This window comes from Gymnoscopelus braueri (genome assembly GCF_963280865.1).
Source record: "Gymnoscopelus braueri genome assembly, chromosome: 12".
Classification (NCBI taxonomy): domain Eukaryota; kingdom Metazoa; phylum Chordata; class Actinopteri; order Myctophiformes; family Myctophidae; genus Gymnoscopelus; species Gymnoscopelus braueri.
In genome coordinates this window covers 18,524,719-18,545,143 of record NC_137614.1, presented here as the reverse complement: position 1 = coordinate 18,545,143, position 20,425 = coordinate 18,524,719, and the positions used below count along the sequence as shown (strand labels likewise).

At 39.3% G+C, this 20,425-nt stretch overlaps 4 protein-coding genes across 12 annotated transcripts in view; 3 read left to right on the top strand and 1 right to left on the bottom strand.

Annotated features, from left to right (window-relative positions):
• prdm16 (PR domain containing 16) overlaps positions 1–3,852 on the top strand; it is a 237,550-nt gene extending 233,698 nt beyond the window's left edge. For all 9 annotated transcript variants that reach the window (XM_080445539.1, XM_080445536.1, XM_080445534.1 and 6 more), the window contains one exon: positions 63–3,852. In XM_080445539.1, the coding sequence (XP_080301665.1) occupies positions 63–75 (13 nt within the window). In that variant the 3' untranslated portion in view covers positions 76–3,852. The remainder of the gene's footprint in view (positions 1–62) is intronic.
• LOC308096407 (chymotrypsin-like elastase family member 2A) lies at positions 2,409–9,658 on the bottom strand (the record flags this gene model as incomplete). Its single annotated transcript, XM_080443829.1, has 8 exons — positions 2,409–2,510; positions 5,983–6,144; positions 6,851–6,996; positions 7,408–7,544; positions 7,789–7,914; positions 8,942–9,039; positions 9,245–9,333; positions 9,622–9,658. 8 exons carry the CDS (start codon positions 9,656–9,658, stop codon positions 2,409–2,411), a joined length of 897 nt encoding a protein of 298 aa, XP_080299955.1.
• A 1,649-nt stretch (positions 9,659–11,307) lies between these two features.
• On the top strand, positions 11,308–13,981 carry LOC308097197 (chymotrypsin-like elastase family member 2A; the record flags this gene model as incomplete). The annotated part of the gene is made up of 8 exons (XM_080444857.1): positions 11,308–11,347; positions 11,573–11,661; positions 11,943–12,040; positions 12,278–12,400; positions 12,631–12,767; positions 13,043–13,188; positions 13,618–13,770; positions 13,964–13,981. 8 exons carry the CDS (start codon positions 11,308–11,310, stop codon positions 13,979–13,981), a joined length of 804 nt encoding a protein of 267 aa, XP_080300983.1.
• Positions 13,982–14,808: 827 nt separating this feature from the next.
• LOC308096406 (chymotrypsin-like elastase family member 2A) lies at positions 14,809–19,749 on the top strand (the record flags this gene model as incomplete). Its single annotated transcript, XM_080443828.1, has 7 exons — positions 14,809–14,845; positions 15,089–15,177; positions 16,088–16,185; positions 17,088–17,210; positions 18,136–18,272; positions 19,255–19,400; positions 19,564–19,749. The coding sequence occupies 7 exons, from the start codon at positions 14,809–14,811 to the stop codon at positions 19,747–19,749; spliced, it is 816 nt and encodes a 271-aa protein (XP_080299954.1).
• Positions 19,750–20,425: the final 676 nt, after the last annotated feature.

Below are 20,425 nucleotides of genomic sequence, written 5' to 3'. Positions count from 1 at the left end.
TAAAGATGCAAAGTGTAAAATGAGATTCCCGCCAGTAAACTGTTCTTCTTCTTCTCCCTCAGGCTTATGCAATGATGCTGTCTCTGTCAGAGAACAACCCTTTGCACGCGCCCTCCCAAAACTCTCTGGACGCTTGGCTGAGCATGGGAGGCGGACCGTCTGAGACGAGCAGCTTTCATCCACTCAACCACATCTAGAAGACAGAGAGAGAGAGAGAGAGAGAGAGAGAGAGAGAAAGAGAGAGAGAGAGAGAGAGAGAGGAGAAGGGGGTTGGGGTTGGGGAGGGGAAGGAACTGGAGCAATAGTATCACAATGGATAGAAAACAAGTGATTGAAAAAAGTGGGAGGATGAGTGAAGACCAGAGTGTGCGTGTGCGTGTGCGTGTGCGTGTGCGTGTGCGTGTGCGTGTGCGCGGGTGTGTGTGTGCGTGTGTGTGCGTGTGTGTGTGCGTGCGTGCGAGAGCGTGAGAGATAACTAAATAATCATCCCTTGATGAGGGGTCTTGTAAGCAGAGAGAAAGACTCTGACATAGAGGAAGCACTGCTCAGCCCCTGTTGATGTGAAGGACGCGATGAATGCTTATCCACTGCATAGAAACTCCACAATTCTCCCATCCTTCCCCAGTCCCCACTGGGTCCACTGAAAGCCCCACAGCGACCCTGAGTATGGCTCTCACAAAGATGCTGAACGATTTTAATATCTCACTGACGTCTATGAACACAAAGAGCACTGCGGCATTGACACTGCAATAGCACTGCATGGCCACAGGGTGGTGGTATTTCAACAAGAGCAACTGGCAGGAACATAGTGGGCGCGTGCACTATGGCATCCAGGTTCTGTTTTTTTACCCTCTTGTGACTCACACACACGCCCACACACACGCACGCACACGCACACACACACACACACACACACACACACACACACACACACACACACACACACACACACACACACACACACACAACATGTACTGTTATTCCACTCTGATCTAAAAGTTACCGAATCAATGATAGCACCATAATTGACAGAATGTTACTGGAGCAAATCACACGCTGTGTTTGATTTAGGAAATACGTCCCAATAGATGTTTGTTTGAGCTTATTGTGTTGAATGATTACACAGAGAGTGACACTACAACATTTAAATGTGCAACCAGTGATTTTGATTCATTACCCAGCCAGGACACTAGCCATTTTGATTAGATACCCACTTTGATCATGCTGAAAATGACATTAAATCATACTCAACAAGAGGAAAGTGTTTATTTTTTCTCTCTCCTCTCCTTAGATGTTCAATTCATTTCATTTGTTAATTTTATTTACTTTTTTTTCTCCTCTTAGATAACAGTATTGTTTCTTTGTAGGCACCTCAGTGCTAAAATGTTAATATAATTATTTTAGAGAAGGACCAAAATTGTATGATATTGTTGTATGATGTACAAAATAACCTAGATGTTCATAGCAAGAGTGGTATGTGCCAAATAACCCATAGAAAACGTTTTGTTCTCTGACAATCATCTCTTCTAAGGGGCTTGCATTTTCTGTCATAGTTCATGTTTGGTTGCTATCTTCACACTCTGATATATTTGATTTTTGAGAGTGTTGTGTATTCTATTTATTTTTGGTTGGTTGTTCACAATATGAAGCGGAAAAATGAAAACTAAGTGTCGTTTTGTCCCTCTTGTTTCTCGTCACTGACGGAGCGAGCACCTATTGGAACGTGAGTGAGATTCAGAATCTCTTGTTTTGATGCGTTTTAGTGTGCCAAAATGGAAAAGAATCCATGAACTCATCTGTTATTATTTATAGTGAAAAGGTTAGCTGTAGCTTGTTTTAGATCCTGTTCTGCATCGTAACACCTTTACCAGGCTTCGGTGTGTCCTGTTTCAAGTTCAACCATTTCAACCAGTACGCTGAATGTTTTTCTTCAAAGGTTGAAGTCTCACACAGTGGCCATTTTGGGCAACCGTCTCCCGGAAAGGGCATTATAATGTCATCCTTATACTTTTTTTTTTAAATCCAGTTGTATATGGTCAGTCCCTGTTTTTTTTCATGGGGTTAGGGTTAGGGCTATCATTACTGGTAAATGCTCATTTAAATAATCACACAATTTAGACTATATCAATGGCCGTCACAATTTGACAGGCGACACGAATAACTGGTAGTTGCATAATGGAGTGAAAGAATCACTGGTCCAAAAGACAAATTATTAAAACAAATTCAGTACACACACATACAAATGTACCAGAATGTAAATAGTATCATTGCTGGTGTTAACGGTTGTACCTTAACTCTCCTCCTAACACATGTAAAACATGTTTAGTTCCAGATGTGTGGTTCTGAATTTGCGGAGAAAGGGAATAGTCCTACTTAATCATAATTCTAATTTTTGGCTTCCCTAATCTTCATAGGTCACGCAGAGAACGTAGTCCGTAATGGTCGTCAACAAGGTGGATATGCCACTTACGGAAGGGCATGAGGCATTTACTGTAGATATCTGTAGATAACTGTAGGAGACAAAGGCAGGAGGGAGGGTGAGCTTTGTTGATCATTGTTACCTTGATCCTCCTGTCATAATAGGACTATAGATAATATAGGCCTGATGCTGTACTTTCAAAATAGCACTTAAACCACATGGGTCCAAGCCATACATTGATCAAGGCTTTGGTCTCTAGAACTGAGAACACACAGAGTTGTTCTTTCTATTTTTGGTTTGTTTGTTTGTTTGTTTGTTTGCTTTTTTTTTTCTCGTCAAAACTTGTTTCACATTGAGTAGATGAGCAACCCACGCTCGAAAACGGAAAAAAACAAACAAACAAAAAATCTGATACTGAAGCACTGTAATTTTTCTTTCATAATAGCCAGTGATAGTTTGATGCTAAGACTGCTGCATCATCTCACTTTTTTTAAAGACCGAGGTTTGGGATGTTCTTTTTTTTTTAACACTAGCTACTGAATGAGGTTTCATTCACAGTTAACACATTGTTGTACCACACCTGGTTATATAATGCAAATACCTTGGTTACTACATTTTTTGGGGTTGACTATATATAATGTTTGTCATGTACTACTGTAATAAATACGCGCTGTGTAAAGCAAAGCCAACTTTGGAAAGTATTCTGGCAAATGATCACTGAAACATGGTTCAGCATAGTAGAACATGGTTGCTGTCCCCCTGCCCATCCCCCCACTGTTACAGGATAAAGTAAAAAAAATAAAATCTATATATACATATTGTTTCTTTTTAATTGTATAGTATTTTAAGGATTATAATAAAAAAAAGCAGCCATGGTGCATTTGTCTGAAGAAGAAAACAAAATCATTGAAAAAAAATGGGTTTAAATGGATGGTGCTTGTTTCGTTTGAGTTGTAATATCGCCTCTGTTATGTTTATTGAAAACAGAAAAAAATATTGTGCATGACGTGTTTAGCGGTCATAATAATGATGTCCATTTGTGAAATGTGTATCAAATAAAAAAAAGAATAAAATAAATCCGTAGATGCACTTATTGTACATGTGGTTTAGGTTTTAGTAGGTTTGACTTCAAGTTCTTGACTGCCTTACGAATGTACCGGGCAGATGGCTCTGAAACACATAGAAGAGAGACAGACTGGTGGGAGAAGAAATAATTTAAAAAAAAATAAAAAAAGGATTGTAGAATAATATTGAACAATTCTGAAATTGCAGTTCTTTTGATGCTTGTGATTATTGGAGATGTACTTTAGAGAAATTTCATTGAAAAAAATATGACTCCGATGTTAATTCTGTAGAATAGAAATGTATACCAAATGTAATCTTTCCAATGCTATGAAGAATTTATACATGAAATTGATATGCAATAAAAACCTGTGTGCTTTTTAAATCAAATGTCCACCGTGTATCTTTGAAATGAGACCATTATACGATTATATATATATATAGAATAAGTATGAATTACAGCGGTGGAGTGGGAAAGATACAGGGTTTGCAACCAGAACTGACCACCACTGAATAACGTGCAAGAGAACTAACCAAACGAGAACCACGGTGCTGCAGTGGTGAAGATATAGGACTAACACACAGAAGTGTCTTGGTTCAAACCCAGCAATGACATCTTTCCAAGTTTGTACCCGGCTCTCGTACATGTAGCTCTAATCTTTCACTTGACATGCAAGAGACTATAATTGCTTTGAAACACTGTAGTGCAGTAGTTAACATGCAGGGCTTGCTACCAGAAAGTTCCTGATTCAAAACCAGCAAGGATATTTTTCCAACTTTTACCCAACTCTTGCACCTTGATCTAATCTTTCACTGAAGAGCGGGCAAGAGAACGGATCAAGTATGAACCATGGTGTTGTAGTGGTGAAGATACAGGACTAACAAACGGAATGTTCTTGGTTCAAATCCAGCAAAGATATTTTTCCAAGTTTGTACCTGGCTCTTGTACCTGTACCTCTAATCTTTCAGTTAATAACGTACAAGAGAACAGAACAATTACAAGCCACTGTGGTGCAGTGGTTAAGGCTAATGCCCCCCTCCCCCCTTTTTATTATATTGATTCAAAGAAGTTTGATCAAGTTGTCCTGTTTGTACATTTCTATCCTATAACACTGTTTTGTTATAAGGTATAATTTTACAGTTTAAATGTCTTCATACATGGACATGATTAGATAAATAATATGATTTCGAGAAAGAAAAAAGAACTGAAAAAGAACAGTCAGTATTTTTTCTACATCCTTTATTTGATGATACATGTTGATGATGTAACAACCAAGTTGGACATCCCATGCACCTTAGTTTGTGGTCATCACCTGGAAAATGTAAAACATAAAAGCATTTTTATAAGCAATTATACAGAGACTCTGGCACTCCAGAGCCAGCCTGTGTGCTTCTTACGCAGTAAGAATATAATTAGTATGATTTCCAGACTCAGCCGCATACTGTATTTAAAGCAGGAGAAATACCAAACAATTATTTCTGGACATACTGTAATCTCAGTTCAGTCAACTTTAAGAATCCTTACTTCTACGCTTTAGCAAAATGGTTAAAATGTAAAATACAAATGTTATGATTGTTTGATTATATGTATTTACAACTTTAAAGGGACTACACCATGAATTTGAACTTTTCCTTCTTTTTTGTGTGTTTTTGGTCTCCCCTACCTCTCTTCTATCCCCCAAAACACCCCAGTTTGAACACTCAGGCTTTCACAGCATATCTGGGGTTTTCTGTAAATTGTCTCAAAACAGACCAAACTGATTTTCACCCGAACGTGACGTCATCTTCGGTACAATCCCTCCCGTTATTATTATTATTTCTTTTACTTTTTCCACACAGAACCAGGAGATAACATGCATACAAACTGTCTCAATAGCGCCCCGTGCCAAACAGGACAATGTGGTATTGCAGGTGAAAGTGCTTTATAAGCCAGAGAGAAGTTAGTTGGAATGAGTATATCTGAGGCTTGATTTAGGCTCAAACCTTTTGAAAAACGTTTGAGGGACATAAACAATATGATATTAATTATTATTTTTATTTTTTTAATTCATGGTGTAGATCCTTTAATGCATTATACGGCATATACAAGGATAGATTATAGGATAAAACTCAGCATCATTGAAATGGCACATTAGTGGTCCTGGGGGGGGGGGGGATACCAGGGGTCCCCAGCTAAATTTGTTAATATAGACTAAATATAGTCACAATCCTTTTAACCACTTTAACCATATTGTATACTTTGGCTATTCAAAAATAGCAAGCTCAAAGCACAGCACGACATACTATGAGCTTGTAGATCAGCTATTTTTGAAAAATCATGTTTTTTTTTCAAATCTCTACATATATATTTACTTATTTTTTAAGCGAACATTTTAAACTCAAATCTCTGCTTCTGGAGGTCCCTGGCACAAAATATTTTTTTGAGATGGGGGTCCGCAGCCAAATACATATACATTTGGGGGTCCTTGACATGAAAAGGTTTGAGAAGCACTGCTATAAACGGCACTTACGTTGTTGATCCAGGACATGTAGGCGCTGACGCGGGTGAACACAGAGGGTTTCTTGGGGTAGTTGCAGCCCATGCTGGAGCCGAAGCTGACCACACCGTGGACGTCCCAGGAGCCATCAGGGTTCTGGCAGTTCAGGGGGCCACCAGAGTCTCCCTAAAAGGTTGAAAATGTTAGTATAAAATGTACATATCGTTGCTGTCGGGTGGAAACCTTGTACGTTCAAAACCATTGCATTATTCTGATAGTAATCATTGTCATAGACTAGTGTTTGTTCAGTAACAGAGGTCTCCCCATCTCTCCAGCTCTTTGATAAGCAGAAAATAAATTTTCAGGTGGGTCGACCATTTTCTACCAATCAGGAAAGTGTACCCTTTTCTCAGCTTGTCTGTTCCAGTTCCAATTTTGTCTGCTCATTTCTTAGTGCTATAGCACATTGGTTCTCAAAGTTTTATCTTATACTTTGGCCATTCAAAAATAGCACATATACAAGCTCATAGCGCATCACTTCGTGTCATGTTATGAGCTTGTAGATCTGCTATTTTTGAAAAAGATCTTAACAATTTGTGCAAATATTTGAATATATACATTCTTAACTCAAATCAGGGGTCCCTGGAACAAAATATTTAGAGATGGGGGTCCTCAGCCAAATACATACAATTTTGGGGGTCCTTCACATGAAAACGTTTGAGCACCACTTATCATTGGCAACATACGTTTATCAGAAAACTGTTTGGATTTAGAAGACATTTTGTAGAATCGGCCTCAGGTCATAATGGGTTAAAATGTGAATAGTAAGAAATGTATACATTTTATGTAACATTAAAATGATGTGCCATAACAAAAAGCTCTTCTAACTTACGTTGCAGCTAGCCAGCTGACCGTCTCCTCCAGCGCAGACCATGTTGTTGGTCACCAGGCTGCCCCACCAGTCAGACTTGCTGCAGTTGGCGTGGCTGACCACAGGGAGGAGAGCCTGCTGCAGGATGTCAGCAATGGGACCACCGGCTATAGAAAAGAACAGGACATTCAGATTAATGCTTGATTATATTCTATTTAAACAGAGCTGTGCTGTTCTGTCACTACAAATACCTTTCACCAAGGTTACTGTTGATGTTTTTTGTGGTGATTGTTGTGATGAATTATAAGAGGGGTTTATACGAACATGAAACTACTCTATATTATGATCAGAAAAAGACAATTAAAACTCTAAAGTTCACCAAGAAAGGATGTAAATGATGTCAGCTGTGACTGACAGCTGATAAAACATTTTTACATATTTGCTTTGTATTTTTACATATTCGTATTATTTTTCATTTATTTTCTTTCCTTTCATTAAAGCATTATTTTCTGTGAAGCACATTGAGTTGTACTTGCTGTATGAAATGTACTATATAAATAAGGTTTGGTAGAACGTACTCCAGAGACGTCCCCAGCCAGTAACGTAGCAGGTGGTCTTATCGGGCATGACGTAGCCAGAGTCAGGGAGACAGGCAGCCATGATGGAGTCAGAGAAGGTGACGGGCATGGCCAGCTTGATCAGGGCAATGTCGTTGCTGGAACACACATATTAATTCACATTTAGTGTATTACTTTGTATAGTTAACTGCACAGAATTTAGAAACATTGTTTGACTTCTTTACTAATAACAATAGGGTTGAAATACAATAATATTTTATTATAGGTCATTGGCTGTTGTAGCCATGGCAATGTTAACTATAGACTTGGTCAGGTTGTCTTGAAAAAAGGAATTTAAATCTTAAGATGCTCATGGGGAGTTGAGAAAATGGTCATGCCTACCGGATCCTGTAAGAGTCCCACTGCTCGTGGACAACGATCTTCTCAGGGCTGAGGGCGATGGAACCGGCCTCATTGTTGTCCTTCAGATTGTGCTTGCCAAGATAGACTCTGTAGGTGTTGCGACTGCTACAGAGTCACCACAAAATACACAAAAACAGCTGTCAGGGTTGATAGAAGCTATTCAAGAGCAATTTTTTCAGTTTCCAAAAAAATGAAAAGGGAGGTTGAATGGAACAATGCAAAATGATCCATCTTAAATCCCAATTACTAGATTAAAAAGTAAAAATGTGACCTTTTCTCAAAATTCGTAAAAGGTCAAACTATTCACTTTGTCTTATAACAATGTATAAATTAGGCACCAAACAGTTCCTATAAAAAAATAAGTTTTAATATATTAGCCATTACATCAATGTTAATATTTTTCTACAATGGACTATTATAGGTGACCAAATTTGACTGGGAGAAAGTCATCTCCCTGGTGCCCTTTCTTCAGGAAAGCAGAACAACTTTTTTTTTTGCAAAAAAATGTTTTATTAATCCAAAATGAGTTAATAGCCCAGTTAGACTCTTCACATACTATGCATGTCTGACATAAATGTCAGAGCTTAAATCGACATGTAAATATGAAATAAATGCATAAACATGTAGTTAAGATATAAGTTAGAGCTAGCATTTGCTTCAAAACTATTCACTCAATCTTATTAAACAATGTATCATTATTTTTGCTATGATTCACTGCTTTCATATGACATGAAAGAATATAAATGAAAATATGCTATACTGTCTCCCAGTCAAATTTGGTCGCAAGAATATCAGCAACAACCACTTGCAATACAGGTATATGCCAGAGAATATTGTCAAAGTGACTTGATCAAAAATGTCAACTACAGCTCATTGTAAGATATTTTCACTTTCTTTGAGGGAAAAAATAGTAGCAGCCACTGTACATGTTTTTCTTTTTTGCGCATTTTAAATTCTTATTTTCCTGAAACAACTGACACAGGAGAATAGGGCCCAGGTTACTCTCACACACACACACACACACACACACACACACACACACACACACACACACACACACACACACACACACACACACACACACACACACACACACACACACACACACACACACACACACACACAGTCTTACCTGATGCAGTGAGCAGCGGTCAGGACCCACTGGCTGCCAATCAGAGTACCTCCACAGGTGTGGTAGAAGTTGCTGCCGCTCTGGTACTGCAGAGACACCTGAAGAAAAGCAAAATTCAAAAGCACATTAAATATGTATATTTTAGGTGAAGGCTAAATAAATACTGAAGTCCAGCTTGGTCGTACGGCAACGTTGCTCACCGAAAATAAGATTTAGAGCTAAGAACCAGTTATTTTCGGTGAGTGACAATTAAAACATTTATTTTGAAATGTGAGATCCATGGGTTTTGAACAAGTAACGTACCTGCCAGGGGAAGCTGTTCTCACGGACATCGTCTCCACCGACCACCTTGGTAAGGGTGGGTGGGTTGGTGGGCACGCCACACCCGTAGGCTGAGAGACAAGAGCGAAATATATCATCATTTTTACTCAAATATCTTGGTCATGTCAAATATATATTAAATAATAAATATATATCCAATAATGTCACTTGAATTTTTAAACTGACAGAAAATATATCGCTACTACTAATTTAGAAGTTCAGAACAAAGATTATTCACATTTGTTTCATATACAGTTGAAATATTTAATGAAAATACAGGCAGTGGTTGGTAGGAAGGTTGTATCTGAAATGATCACTCTACTCAGTTTTGGATAATTGATTGCCTTGTTAGAGCTTACCGCAAGCAACAAACAATGCCAGAATCAAGAACTTCATGTTGACCGTTTTCAGTACAGGTGTCTTGTGACCAGTCCTCCTTATATAGCAAATTAACTGACTTGCTGAGCTGTTCTGGTCAGTGGTCAGCGAGTATTTTCCCCCCTTTTGCCACTGTGACAACCTTGTACATAAATAACCCCAAAAGAACATCTTATCTCCTCAACTCCTGACCCTGTGAAATTCACAGGTGTCACTGAGCGGAGCTGCCCTGTGTTTTTTCATTATTTAACTTTAAACCATGAGGAGGTGATTTTCACACTCCCTCTGATAGCAGCGGTTCTCAACCGTTTCAGGGCGTGACCCCCCCAAAAAAATCATATTTGAACTGGGGACCCCCCACCCTGACAAGCACTTGGAATTGTAGGAGTTGAGGAATTCAATTATGTTTGACTCGGTTCCACAGATAAATATTGTGAAAATGCCAGATCTACAAGCTCAGCCTCTTTCTAATGTGATTTGACAATTTGTCCAATGTTTCACCACTTTTATATTATAGGTTACTTTCGATGCAGTAATGGCCTTTTTTCCCCCCAGAAGGTCTTTAAAGTCCTTAAATTGTCACTTCACTGTCATATGGGGACCCCTTTAAAATCATGTGGGGACCCCCTGGGGGTCCTGACCCACAGGTTGAGAACCACTGCTCTATAGCAACTGACAGTTATAATGATACTGATAATTATACAACTACTACTATAATAGACCGCCGAAGTCTGACGTCATTTACACATCCTTTGTTTGTCTACCTGGTTCGCAGTTTTCCACCCCCGTTCTGAATCCCATAGACGTATTTAATATCGCGTCAAATAAGAACTGTGTTCCAAAAATAAACAAATGACCACGGCGGGTTGACTCTTATGGATATGAAGCATCAACTGACGGTGAGAAAACGCTAATGTTACTTCCGCCAAATTAGTTACATTTTCGCCAGAAACAGACTGTATCAAATATAAGTGACTGACTATCATAAACTATACAGAACCTCCTCCCTGACAATAACGCCGACACGCGGTGTTTATTTTTGGACCACAATTCTTATATGAGACGATTCTAAGATGACCCAATGTTATTCTCCATAGAGAAATTACTTCCGCAAACCTGGGGATGAACGAGTGACGTCAGGACTTCGGTGCTCTATAATAATATAATATAACATAACAAACAATAATAATAATTATGATGATTAGTTATTTAAATTTTTATGTATTTTTGCAATTATTTGCAGTAAATGTATGCATTGATGCACCGCAACCCTTAATTTCAGAGCCTTGAGGAGTACACAAATGTTTGATGAACAAAAAATGAAAAATAAACAGTTTATTTTAGGGATTTAAATTGATGAGATGTACTTATTTGCAATATACTTGAATGGTGATGCATTAATAAATGTGCTTTAATAGTTATGGGAATATTCTTCTCCAGAACACATGTTTGGTCCTAACTTGGTACGTTCATTTTAAACACTGAAGGCTGGGGAAGATTCTTCTGTTAGTCTGATTTGTGCCAATTTGGAGGCCCATTTCGCTCCACCCCTAGATCCGTCAAAGGGCAAATTTCCAAGAATTTGACCCAATTTTGGCCATCAACAAACATCATAAACAGTATAAAAGTGTCTGATGAGTTGGCGAAAAAACAGTGACGATACAGCCATGATGAAGTTTGTGGTCCTCGCTGTCCTTGTTGCAGGCGGTAAGCATACAGTATATTACAACATGTTACAACATCTTGACTAGAAAATTCGACCTCATGCAATGTGCATTGTTGCCTTATGATTATAGAGTGACACTTCTGCTTTTTCTACAAAGTCATTGCAGAAAGTCATATGGTGAAAGTAGCAGACAGTTGCTTTGCTATATATATTCTGTAACTTCTGTCTGTCTGTCTGTCTGTCTGTCTGTCTGTCTGTCTGTCTAGCCTATGGGTGTGGTCTGCCCACCTTCCAACCTGTGGTGACCAGGGTGGTTGGAGGACAGGATGTCAGGGCTCACAGCTGGCCATGGCAGGTAAACTACACTGGAGCATCTTCTGTGTTGTTCTTGCCATCTGTCTGTGTAATAGTAAGAAATCTCCATGTTACAATGAAAACCTTCCAATGTAAGAAATCATACATGGGTGCTGACCTCCTGACATATAATGTCTTTTGTACCCTAATGTCAGATGGAAGAACTGTCTCAGCTGGGTACTGTTACTCCATTTCATCAAGCCATGAAGCAAAATAGCACTAGTTAAGCCATTAATGTGAGGTGAAAGTCATCTACTCACCGTAAAACATCATGTGTTTCAGATCTCCCTGCAGTACAACAGGGAGGGTGAGTGGAGACACACCTGCGGTGGCACCCTGATCTCTGACCAGTGGGTCCTCACTGCTGCTCACTGCATCAGGTGAGACACAATGGAGACAAAACAAAGAAGAAGTCTTTAATTCCTTGTTTAAACTAACAAAAACCAAACTAAAACTCAACTGAAACACGCAACCCCACTCTGGACAATAATTGAAAGCAACCTGAATTGAACAAAGAATACAAAAAATAAAAAAATAAAAATAAAAACAAATCAAAAGTACAAAACTATAATAACTCTGGTAACACATGTTTTATATTATGCTCTATTATCTTACAGCACTGGCAGGGACTACAGAGTAGCCATGGGAAAGCACATCCTGCAGCAGACGGAGGAGGGTTCGGTGTTTGTGGCCCCTGCCAACATTATCGTTCACGAGAAGTGGAACCCCCTCTTCATCCGGTAATTTCATCCCACAAGCTTTTCTGTGAAATAAGTGACTTGTTAATTTTTTTTCATATTTTCTGAATATTTTGTGAAATAAGTGTCTTGTTCATTTCATTTTGCTCATATTGTTTCTGAATATTTTGTCAATGCCAGCATCTACATTTGGGACAAAATAGTCAAAGACCTAGAATTGTGTTTGTTACAACATGGTTGTAACGTGTCTTCTGTGTGTTTATCCGCTCCAGTAATGACATTGCACTGATCCAGCTGGCTTCCCCTGTCACCTTTACCGACACCATCATGGCTGCTTGTCTTCCCGAGGCTGGCTTCCTCCTTCCCCACAATGAACCCTGCTATGTCACTGGATGGGGACGCATGAAGAGTCAGTGTCCACGGCCACTGTTGTCTCTCGATTATATCTCTCCAGAGTCTGCAGTATACTCACAAACTATCCCCTCTATACTCACATTATCCTCCACCTGCTACTCACAAGCCACAAATTCATATATAAATATAAATATATATATATATATATATAAATGTCCTATGCTCATACTCAAAAAAGTGTTTAGAAAAATCTCATCTGATGTTGGTATTATAAAGAGTGTTTAGACTAGATGTTTCAGCTGAGTTAACACACCTCTCTCCTCCATACAGCCGGAGGGCCTATTGCCGAGATCCTGCAGCAGGCTCTCCTGCCCGCGGTGGACCATGCCACCTGCATCTTGATGGACTGGTGGGGCCCCATGGTGTCGGACAAAATGGTCTGCGCTGGTGGAGATGGGATTGTGTCTGGATGCAATGTGAGTCTAAAGAAAAACAAATCATATGATTGTGCCACTGTAATATCTGATGTTGCAAAATCTGCATCCTGTGCGATTATTATGTGCCTATAATAAACAGACTACCTAGATATCCCAAATTATATCTGAATATAAAACTCATTTTGGGCAATTCAAACGTCATACATGACTGTTAACCCATTAAAATCAGGAAAGCATTTTAGATTTTTGCGTTGGCTATTCAAAAATAGCAGATATACAAGCTCACAGCGCATCACTTCGTGCCGCGGTGCAAGCTTGTACATCTGCTATTTTTGAACATTTTTGAAAAATCTTGAAAGTGTGAGAACTACTGATTTAGAAGGCATTTGTAGAGTCGGCCTCAGGTCTTAATGGGTTTTAATAGCACAGTTCACAAAGTGATCATTGGGTGTCTCTTGCACGGCTCAGGGGGACTCTGGTGGCCCTCTTAACTGCAAGAACATGGATGGTGCCTGGGAGGTCCACGGTATCGTCAGCTTTGGCTCTGGCCTCAGCTGCAACTTCCCCAAGAAGCCCACCGTCTTCACACAAGTCAGCTCCTACGTGGACTGGATCAGCTCTGTAAGTTCTGGAATAACTCATAAACTAAACTAAAAAATACATTTGTGTGTTTTAAGGTGTAAGAGATTTATAAATACGATAACACTGTATGTATGTTTAGAGAAAATTGTTGACTCACCTAATTTTTAATGATGCAGATTTCCTGAAGGCTTGATTTAGTAAATCTAACATGCTTCTGCCATCTCTTCCACAGAAAATGGTCGCCTATTAAGAGGACAGACTTTTGGAGCCAAGGCCATCGTTCATAAATAAATAAACTGAATTGAAAAAACATTTGCCACATGTGCCATCTTTATAGTTATCATTATCATCATTAATAGGTTAGCAATATATTCCAAAACTATGGGACATGAAGAAGTACAGGAATAGAATGGGAAGAGTGATGGGAAAAGCCTATCACTAAGCACATGTTCTGTTCTCAGTGGCCCCTTCATGTTTGGCTTTCCACATCTTTTGGTCAGTTTTCCAAGAACTGGTTATACCTGGAATAGACCTTCCTCAGTATCATACAGTATAAATCAGGGTGTTTTTCAGGACAAGGACCCCTTAGCTGAGAGAGAGATGAAGCAGGGACCCGCACTACATATGGTATACAATTGTGTTGCAGATTAAACCTTTTCATAGGTTTCATTGATAGCTTCATAAACTTGTTTGTGAAAGGTTGAATACATGTTAATGTGTATGTTCAGACATTTAACCACTTAAATCGCCAATACTTACAAGACTTGATCTTTGGCTCTGTATTTGGTCTGCTCTTTTTCTCTCTACAGTACAGACATAGCCGATCTACAAGCTCTCAACGCGATGCCTTGGGAGCTTGTAGATCTGCTATTTTCTGTGAATGTTCCCACCAGAATAGGGATGCTAGAGTTCAAGTGGTTAATGTTTAAACAGAACAAAAAAAGGTTCCTATCCCACAAATATGTGGCAGCCCCCCTGTAGTAACTCTGAGGACCCACTAGGGGTCTCAGAACCCCTGTTGAATACCCCTGGTATAAATACGAACGCGTTCAACTACAAGGTTCAACTACAGTCATGATGAGGTTTGTGGTTCTTGCTGTCCTGGTAGCTGGTGGTAAGGAACTTATTACAATTATTGTGTAATTCAACTATTTAACCTTTTTCTTTTTTTTACATTTATATAATCAACCTGGAAGGGCAGGGCACCCTGCTTGCTTATCAGTGAATGGGAGTTGCAGACTACTTAGCCAAACATATTGAACTTAGCAAGAAGTAACACTTTCTTCAACTCAAGATCTTATCAAATAAGGAAAACCGCTAAAGCCGAAATGGGCAATCATTGTTATCTTTGTCTCAGCCTATGGATGCGGCCTGCCCACCTTCCCCCCTGTGCTGACCAGGGTGGTTTCAGGAGAGGATGCCAAGCCTCATAGCTGGCCTTGGCAGGTAAGACCATAGAAACATGTTGCTCTCAGTGACCACTGTACAGCAGTATTGCAATATAGCACTAGCCAGGGTAGAACCCGCCGCATGCATGCATCTTTCTTCTACCCTGCATTAGTGCAGTATGCACAGTTGCCATGGTTAAAATCCCTCTTCAGTTGTTTACTATACTAGTTATAAAATCAAGTTGTTGTGCATTTTTTTTACACTACTGACTTACACAATCTTTCTTAAAAGTTACAAAACAGAATGAAATTAAATCAATCCTTACAGGAAATTACTATGTTCCTCTACAATCTACAGTACAAACCTGTGTTTATTTACCATACAACTACATTTTTACATGTCAGTTAACAGGATATTAATATGTACCACACTATTGCCTGTGACTTTTGCTTTTTCCTGTCAATTGGGAGAAAATATAGGACACAATTACAATGGCCACATCTGTTTTAATCTTGCCATTACAAATATTGTAGCTCTGCAAGATTCCACAAGCTAAAGGTGCCAGGGTCTCTGTTAAGGATTATTTGGATGGATGGCTATGTAAGTTAAATTGCTCCCCAGTTTTAATTAGCGCAGGGACAGAATTTAGGGTAGGTTGTAAGGAGTTTCATTCCAAACTGTGATATCGTAAAAATACACAGCAAAATGACTACATTATAGCATTCATTTACAAAATGACAGGACTTTTTAAAGGGTAGACTACTTTTGTGTATTACTTGCCAAGAGTATCCCCTTTAAAGTAATCAAATGGCAAACTTTAAGCAAACTTCAAACAAAAATTAACTCCTTACATTTTGGCTAATTCCAAATCAGTCCTTGTACTGTATGTCATTTGTACTGTATGTCATAATACATGGAGTGGCCAGTATAAGAATGCCAGCTATCCCTTCTAATCCTTTTGGCTTAGATCTCTCTGCAGTCGGACGGCAGTGGGCGCTGGAGTCACGTCTGCGGAGGCACCCTCATCTCTAATGAATGGGTCCTTACTGCTGCTCACTGCATTAGGTATGTCAGTGGTTCTCAAAGAGGATTCCAGGGACTCCTGGGTTTCTTTAGGGGGGTCTAAATTGACCCTCACAAGTCTGTAAAAAATCTATATATATTTTTTTCAAGATTTTTCAAAAATAGCAGATCTACAAGCTCATAGCGCGGCACTCGGTGCCGCGCTATGAGCTTGTATATCTGCTATTTTTGAATAGCCAAAGAAATCTAAAGTGACACAGATGCGTTCCAGGTCTTAATTGGTTAAGTGGAGACCTTGATATGTAAAAGTTTGACAACCAGTGAGGTATGTATTATCAGGGCTGAGCAGTAACTAACTACATGTAATTGAGATGAACTAATCAGATGAACCGTAATCGACCCAGATTACATTAAAAAAAAAGTGTAATTAGATTACAGTAACATTTTCCAAGGAAGCTTGATTAATTTTTTATTACATCCCAATCCACACCTCATCTACCGTAGTTAATGAACCCAAGGGTCAACCAGGGCAGGGGTATGGATACAAACTAAATCAGTTACTAGGTAATTAGTGTCCTCTGCTCTGTTGAATGGCTGTTGTAAGATGATTGTCTTAAAGGGAAGATTTTATATTTTAACGTCACATTGCATCCCAAATGTTTTGGTTTCTGTGTTGTTCATGCACCGGACCAATAGGAAAAGAATATATGAATTGGAAATCGGAAATTGGAAGTGGTTCAGTACAGTATGACATTTGCAGAACTAGTTGCTGTTTGCTGCCATTAATAATAATACTAATAATAATAACCTTTCATGAAACCCAAGGACGCTTAACAAAACAAAATCTCTATATAAAAATATCTATGCACAAACCGAACGTCAAGCAGCACAAAAAGTCACTAATACATCTTCTAACAGCACATTCTCCATCTGTCCCCCTGCAGCTCCCGCCCCAACTACAGAGTGGTGTTGGGAAAGCACAGCCTGAAGGCAACTGAAGAGGGTTCCCTTGCTCTGAGGGCAGCCAATATCATTACCCATGATGACTACAACACTCTTCTCAGCCGGTAGGAACAACACTCAGTTAAATATTAACACACACATTCATATTAGCAATTAGCATAATCACCCATAGAACTAGAAAGGTGCGCTCCTCTGAGCGTAGAGCTCTGCAACGCCGGGTCGCAAACTTTGGAAGTCAGTCATACTGATAGCCAATCGGAATGGAATCTGCCAAATCAGACTGATACATCTTGATCACATGACTCCAGAGATAATCAGATTTGTGCGAGTTGTGGTAGTATAGCAAAATATGTGTTTTGAAGAAAATAAGAGATGGTAGAAAATCTTGTCTGGCATAAATGGCTGTGGGCCTATATGGAGTCGAGTCATGATCCAAGGAATCCCAGTGGAAAAGATTTTGATTGTATGACCTACGGTTCAAAAGTTATCGGCCAAAAAGTGAAGCATCCTGTTATAGCGCCGCCATGAGGCCAATTTAAGACAAATTTAGGCCAGTTGGCCAACTTCCTTGGTACTGGGCCACAAGCCGATCTGTCCAACGGTGCCTGAGATTGGCTGTTCACAGACACACATATGAACAGACACGGATGGACAGTAGCGAAAACATAATCATAATCATAATAATGAGGATGTCTATGATTTTATTCATGTTTGATTTTTGAAGTCATCCAAAAGTCATCCAAAAGTACTCAGATTAGATTATAATTGTTTTGTAATCCAAGGGATTACGTTACTTATTTTTTTTTAAATCCATGTAATTTGTATTCAGTAACTGACTACATTTCTAAGTAATCTGACCTAACTCTGTCCATAGCTGAATTAAGCTCTGGACACTCCATAAAAATGCATAATAATTATACATCATACATAACCCAGCACCAAAATATTAATAAAACATAGACAATAGACTTCATTACGTTGATTATTTCACATGAGTTTCATTGGCGTTCTACCCTTTGTCTTTTGCAGGAATGACATTGCCCTGATAAAACTGTCCTCTCCGGTCACCTTCTCCGATACCATCATGGCCGCCTGTCTCCCCGAGGCAGGCTTCGTCTTGCCCCATGCAGCCCCCTGCTACGTCAGCGGCTGGGGACGGCTATCCAGTGAGTGACTGCACTTTAAACAGGTGCACGTGCATTGAGGGCAAAAAGCCTCAGGGGCATGGATCTAGTAGTTGGTCAAAAATCGGTGAAAATGTATCACCAATATCATGTGTTTTTGTGCACATCAATGGGTATTGTGGTACTAACCCAGTCCGTGCAGGGGGTTCAGCTCTGGCTGGGGTCACCCATGCTAAAAGAAAATGCTTGAATGTGCATTAATTGTAATGAAAGACAAAAAGTGTCCATTAAGACCTGAGGCCTTCTAAATCAGTAGTTGTCAAATGTTTTTGTGCCAAGGACCCCCAAAATGAATATGTATTGGGCCGTGGAAGATTTGTGTTACAAAATGTTTTTTCAAACACTTTCAAGATTTTCAAAAATGTTCAAAAAGTACGCAGCGCAGCACGAAGTGACGCGCTGTGAGCTTGAATATCTGCTATTTTTGAGAACCACGTGTTTTCTGAAAAACGTATGTTGCTATAGGCTGCCTATATATATATATATATAGCTCAAATCTAAAATGACACGGATGCTTTCCCGGTTTTAATGGGTTAACCCATTAACACCTGAGGCCGATTCTACAATAGTGACGCGCTGTGAGCTTGTATATCTGCTATTTTTGACAACCACGGTTCTAAATCCTAAGATTTTTTTGAACCATGTTTCTATATATATATATATATATATATATATATATATATATATATATATATATATATATACCTAAAATCTAAGCCTTTCCTGGTTTTAATGTGTTAATAGCCATATTATAAATCTGTGGATAATATCTATTCGCTGCACGTCTTACCCTCTCTCTCTCTCTCTCTCTCTCTCTCATCCACATAAGCACACGACTTGAAAATAATCTCCATCCACCCACCCATCGTTTTTCCATTTCAACCTCTCTCTGCAAATAATGAACTCTAGCATCACAGCAGGAACTTGTCTTCTTACCCGGGTTAAGATAGCTTCTCCTTCACAGCTTCAGGACCCCCAGCTGATATCCTGCAGCAGGCCCTGTTGCCAGTGGTGGACCATGACACCTGTAGTCAGGAAGACTGGTGGTACGTGCTGGCCACCGACAAGATGGTCTGTGCTGGTGGAGATGGCATCAAGGCCGGCTGTAACGTGAGTAATATGAGGGGGTTCATTGGAAATGTTACAGTAATGTCAACTGTGAGGCAAACATTTTTTTTTTTTAAACAATTATATGCTGGATAACTGCACAACATAAATAGATACCATCTGTAAAGCATATTTTCGCACTAACCTATATCTGGTTGACCAACAGGGAGACTCTGGCGGCCCACTGAACTGCCAGAACCCAGATGGCTCCTGGGTGGTTCATGGTGCAGTGAGTTTTGGTTCGGGTCAGGGCTGCAATGTTGTACAGAAGCCCACCGTCTTCACAGGAGTCAGCTCCTACATTCGCTGGATCAACACTGTGAGGAACATTTTCCTTCTTCTTTTTTTATGATCGGAATGACATTACCAAAGCGCACAATGCAACATGAAGCAAACGGAAGCTTGAGCTTTGAAAAAACAGGAAATGTGTGGTAAGCTAATTATGCTTTACTGTTCCCTCTCACAGGTGATGACCAACAACTGAAGAACGATTAAAAAGAACATCCACGATTTACCCGTGTAGACCTGAAATATTAATAGCCTTAATTTAAAGCCTCACTGTGTGACCTTTTTTAATTAATAAATTGTAATTTTGTCCAATCTGTATGGTAGAGCCTTACCATATTAATACAATATAACTTATACAATTGGGGTGGTTGTATTTTGTCTGCCTGCTCTTTAGATTGTGTCAAAAGGTCATGTCTCACTTAGTCACAGGCTCTGACACGAATTTTGACCTGATGGTCAAGATTCAATTTATCCCCTGAGCAAGCAGGCCGGCTCTATTAGCTCAATGGTAAAAATGTCAGCAGTTAAATCAGGAAACTAAATAATACACAGCTTTTGTGGGTGTACTATTACAATTAAAAAGGTACTTCAATATTAAGTAAAGTAAAGCGCAGTCTCTAAACAGACAGACAAGCAGTAAATCTGTTACTATAGCTTAATAAGAACCACTTTGAAGAAAAAGTAATGATCAGTACAGAATACATACTATTACCTGGACACTTAAAAATGAATGCTTTGAA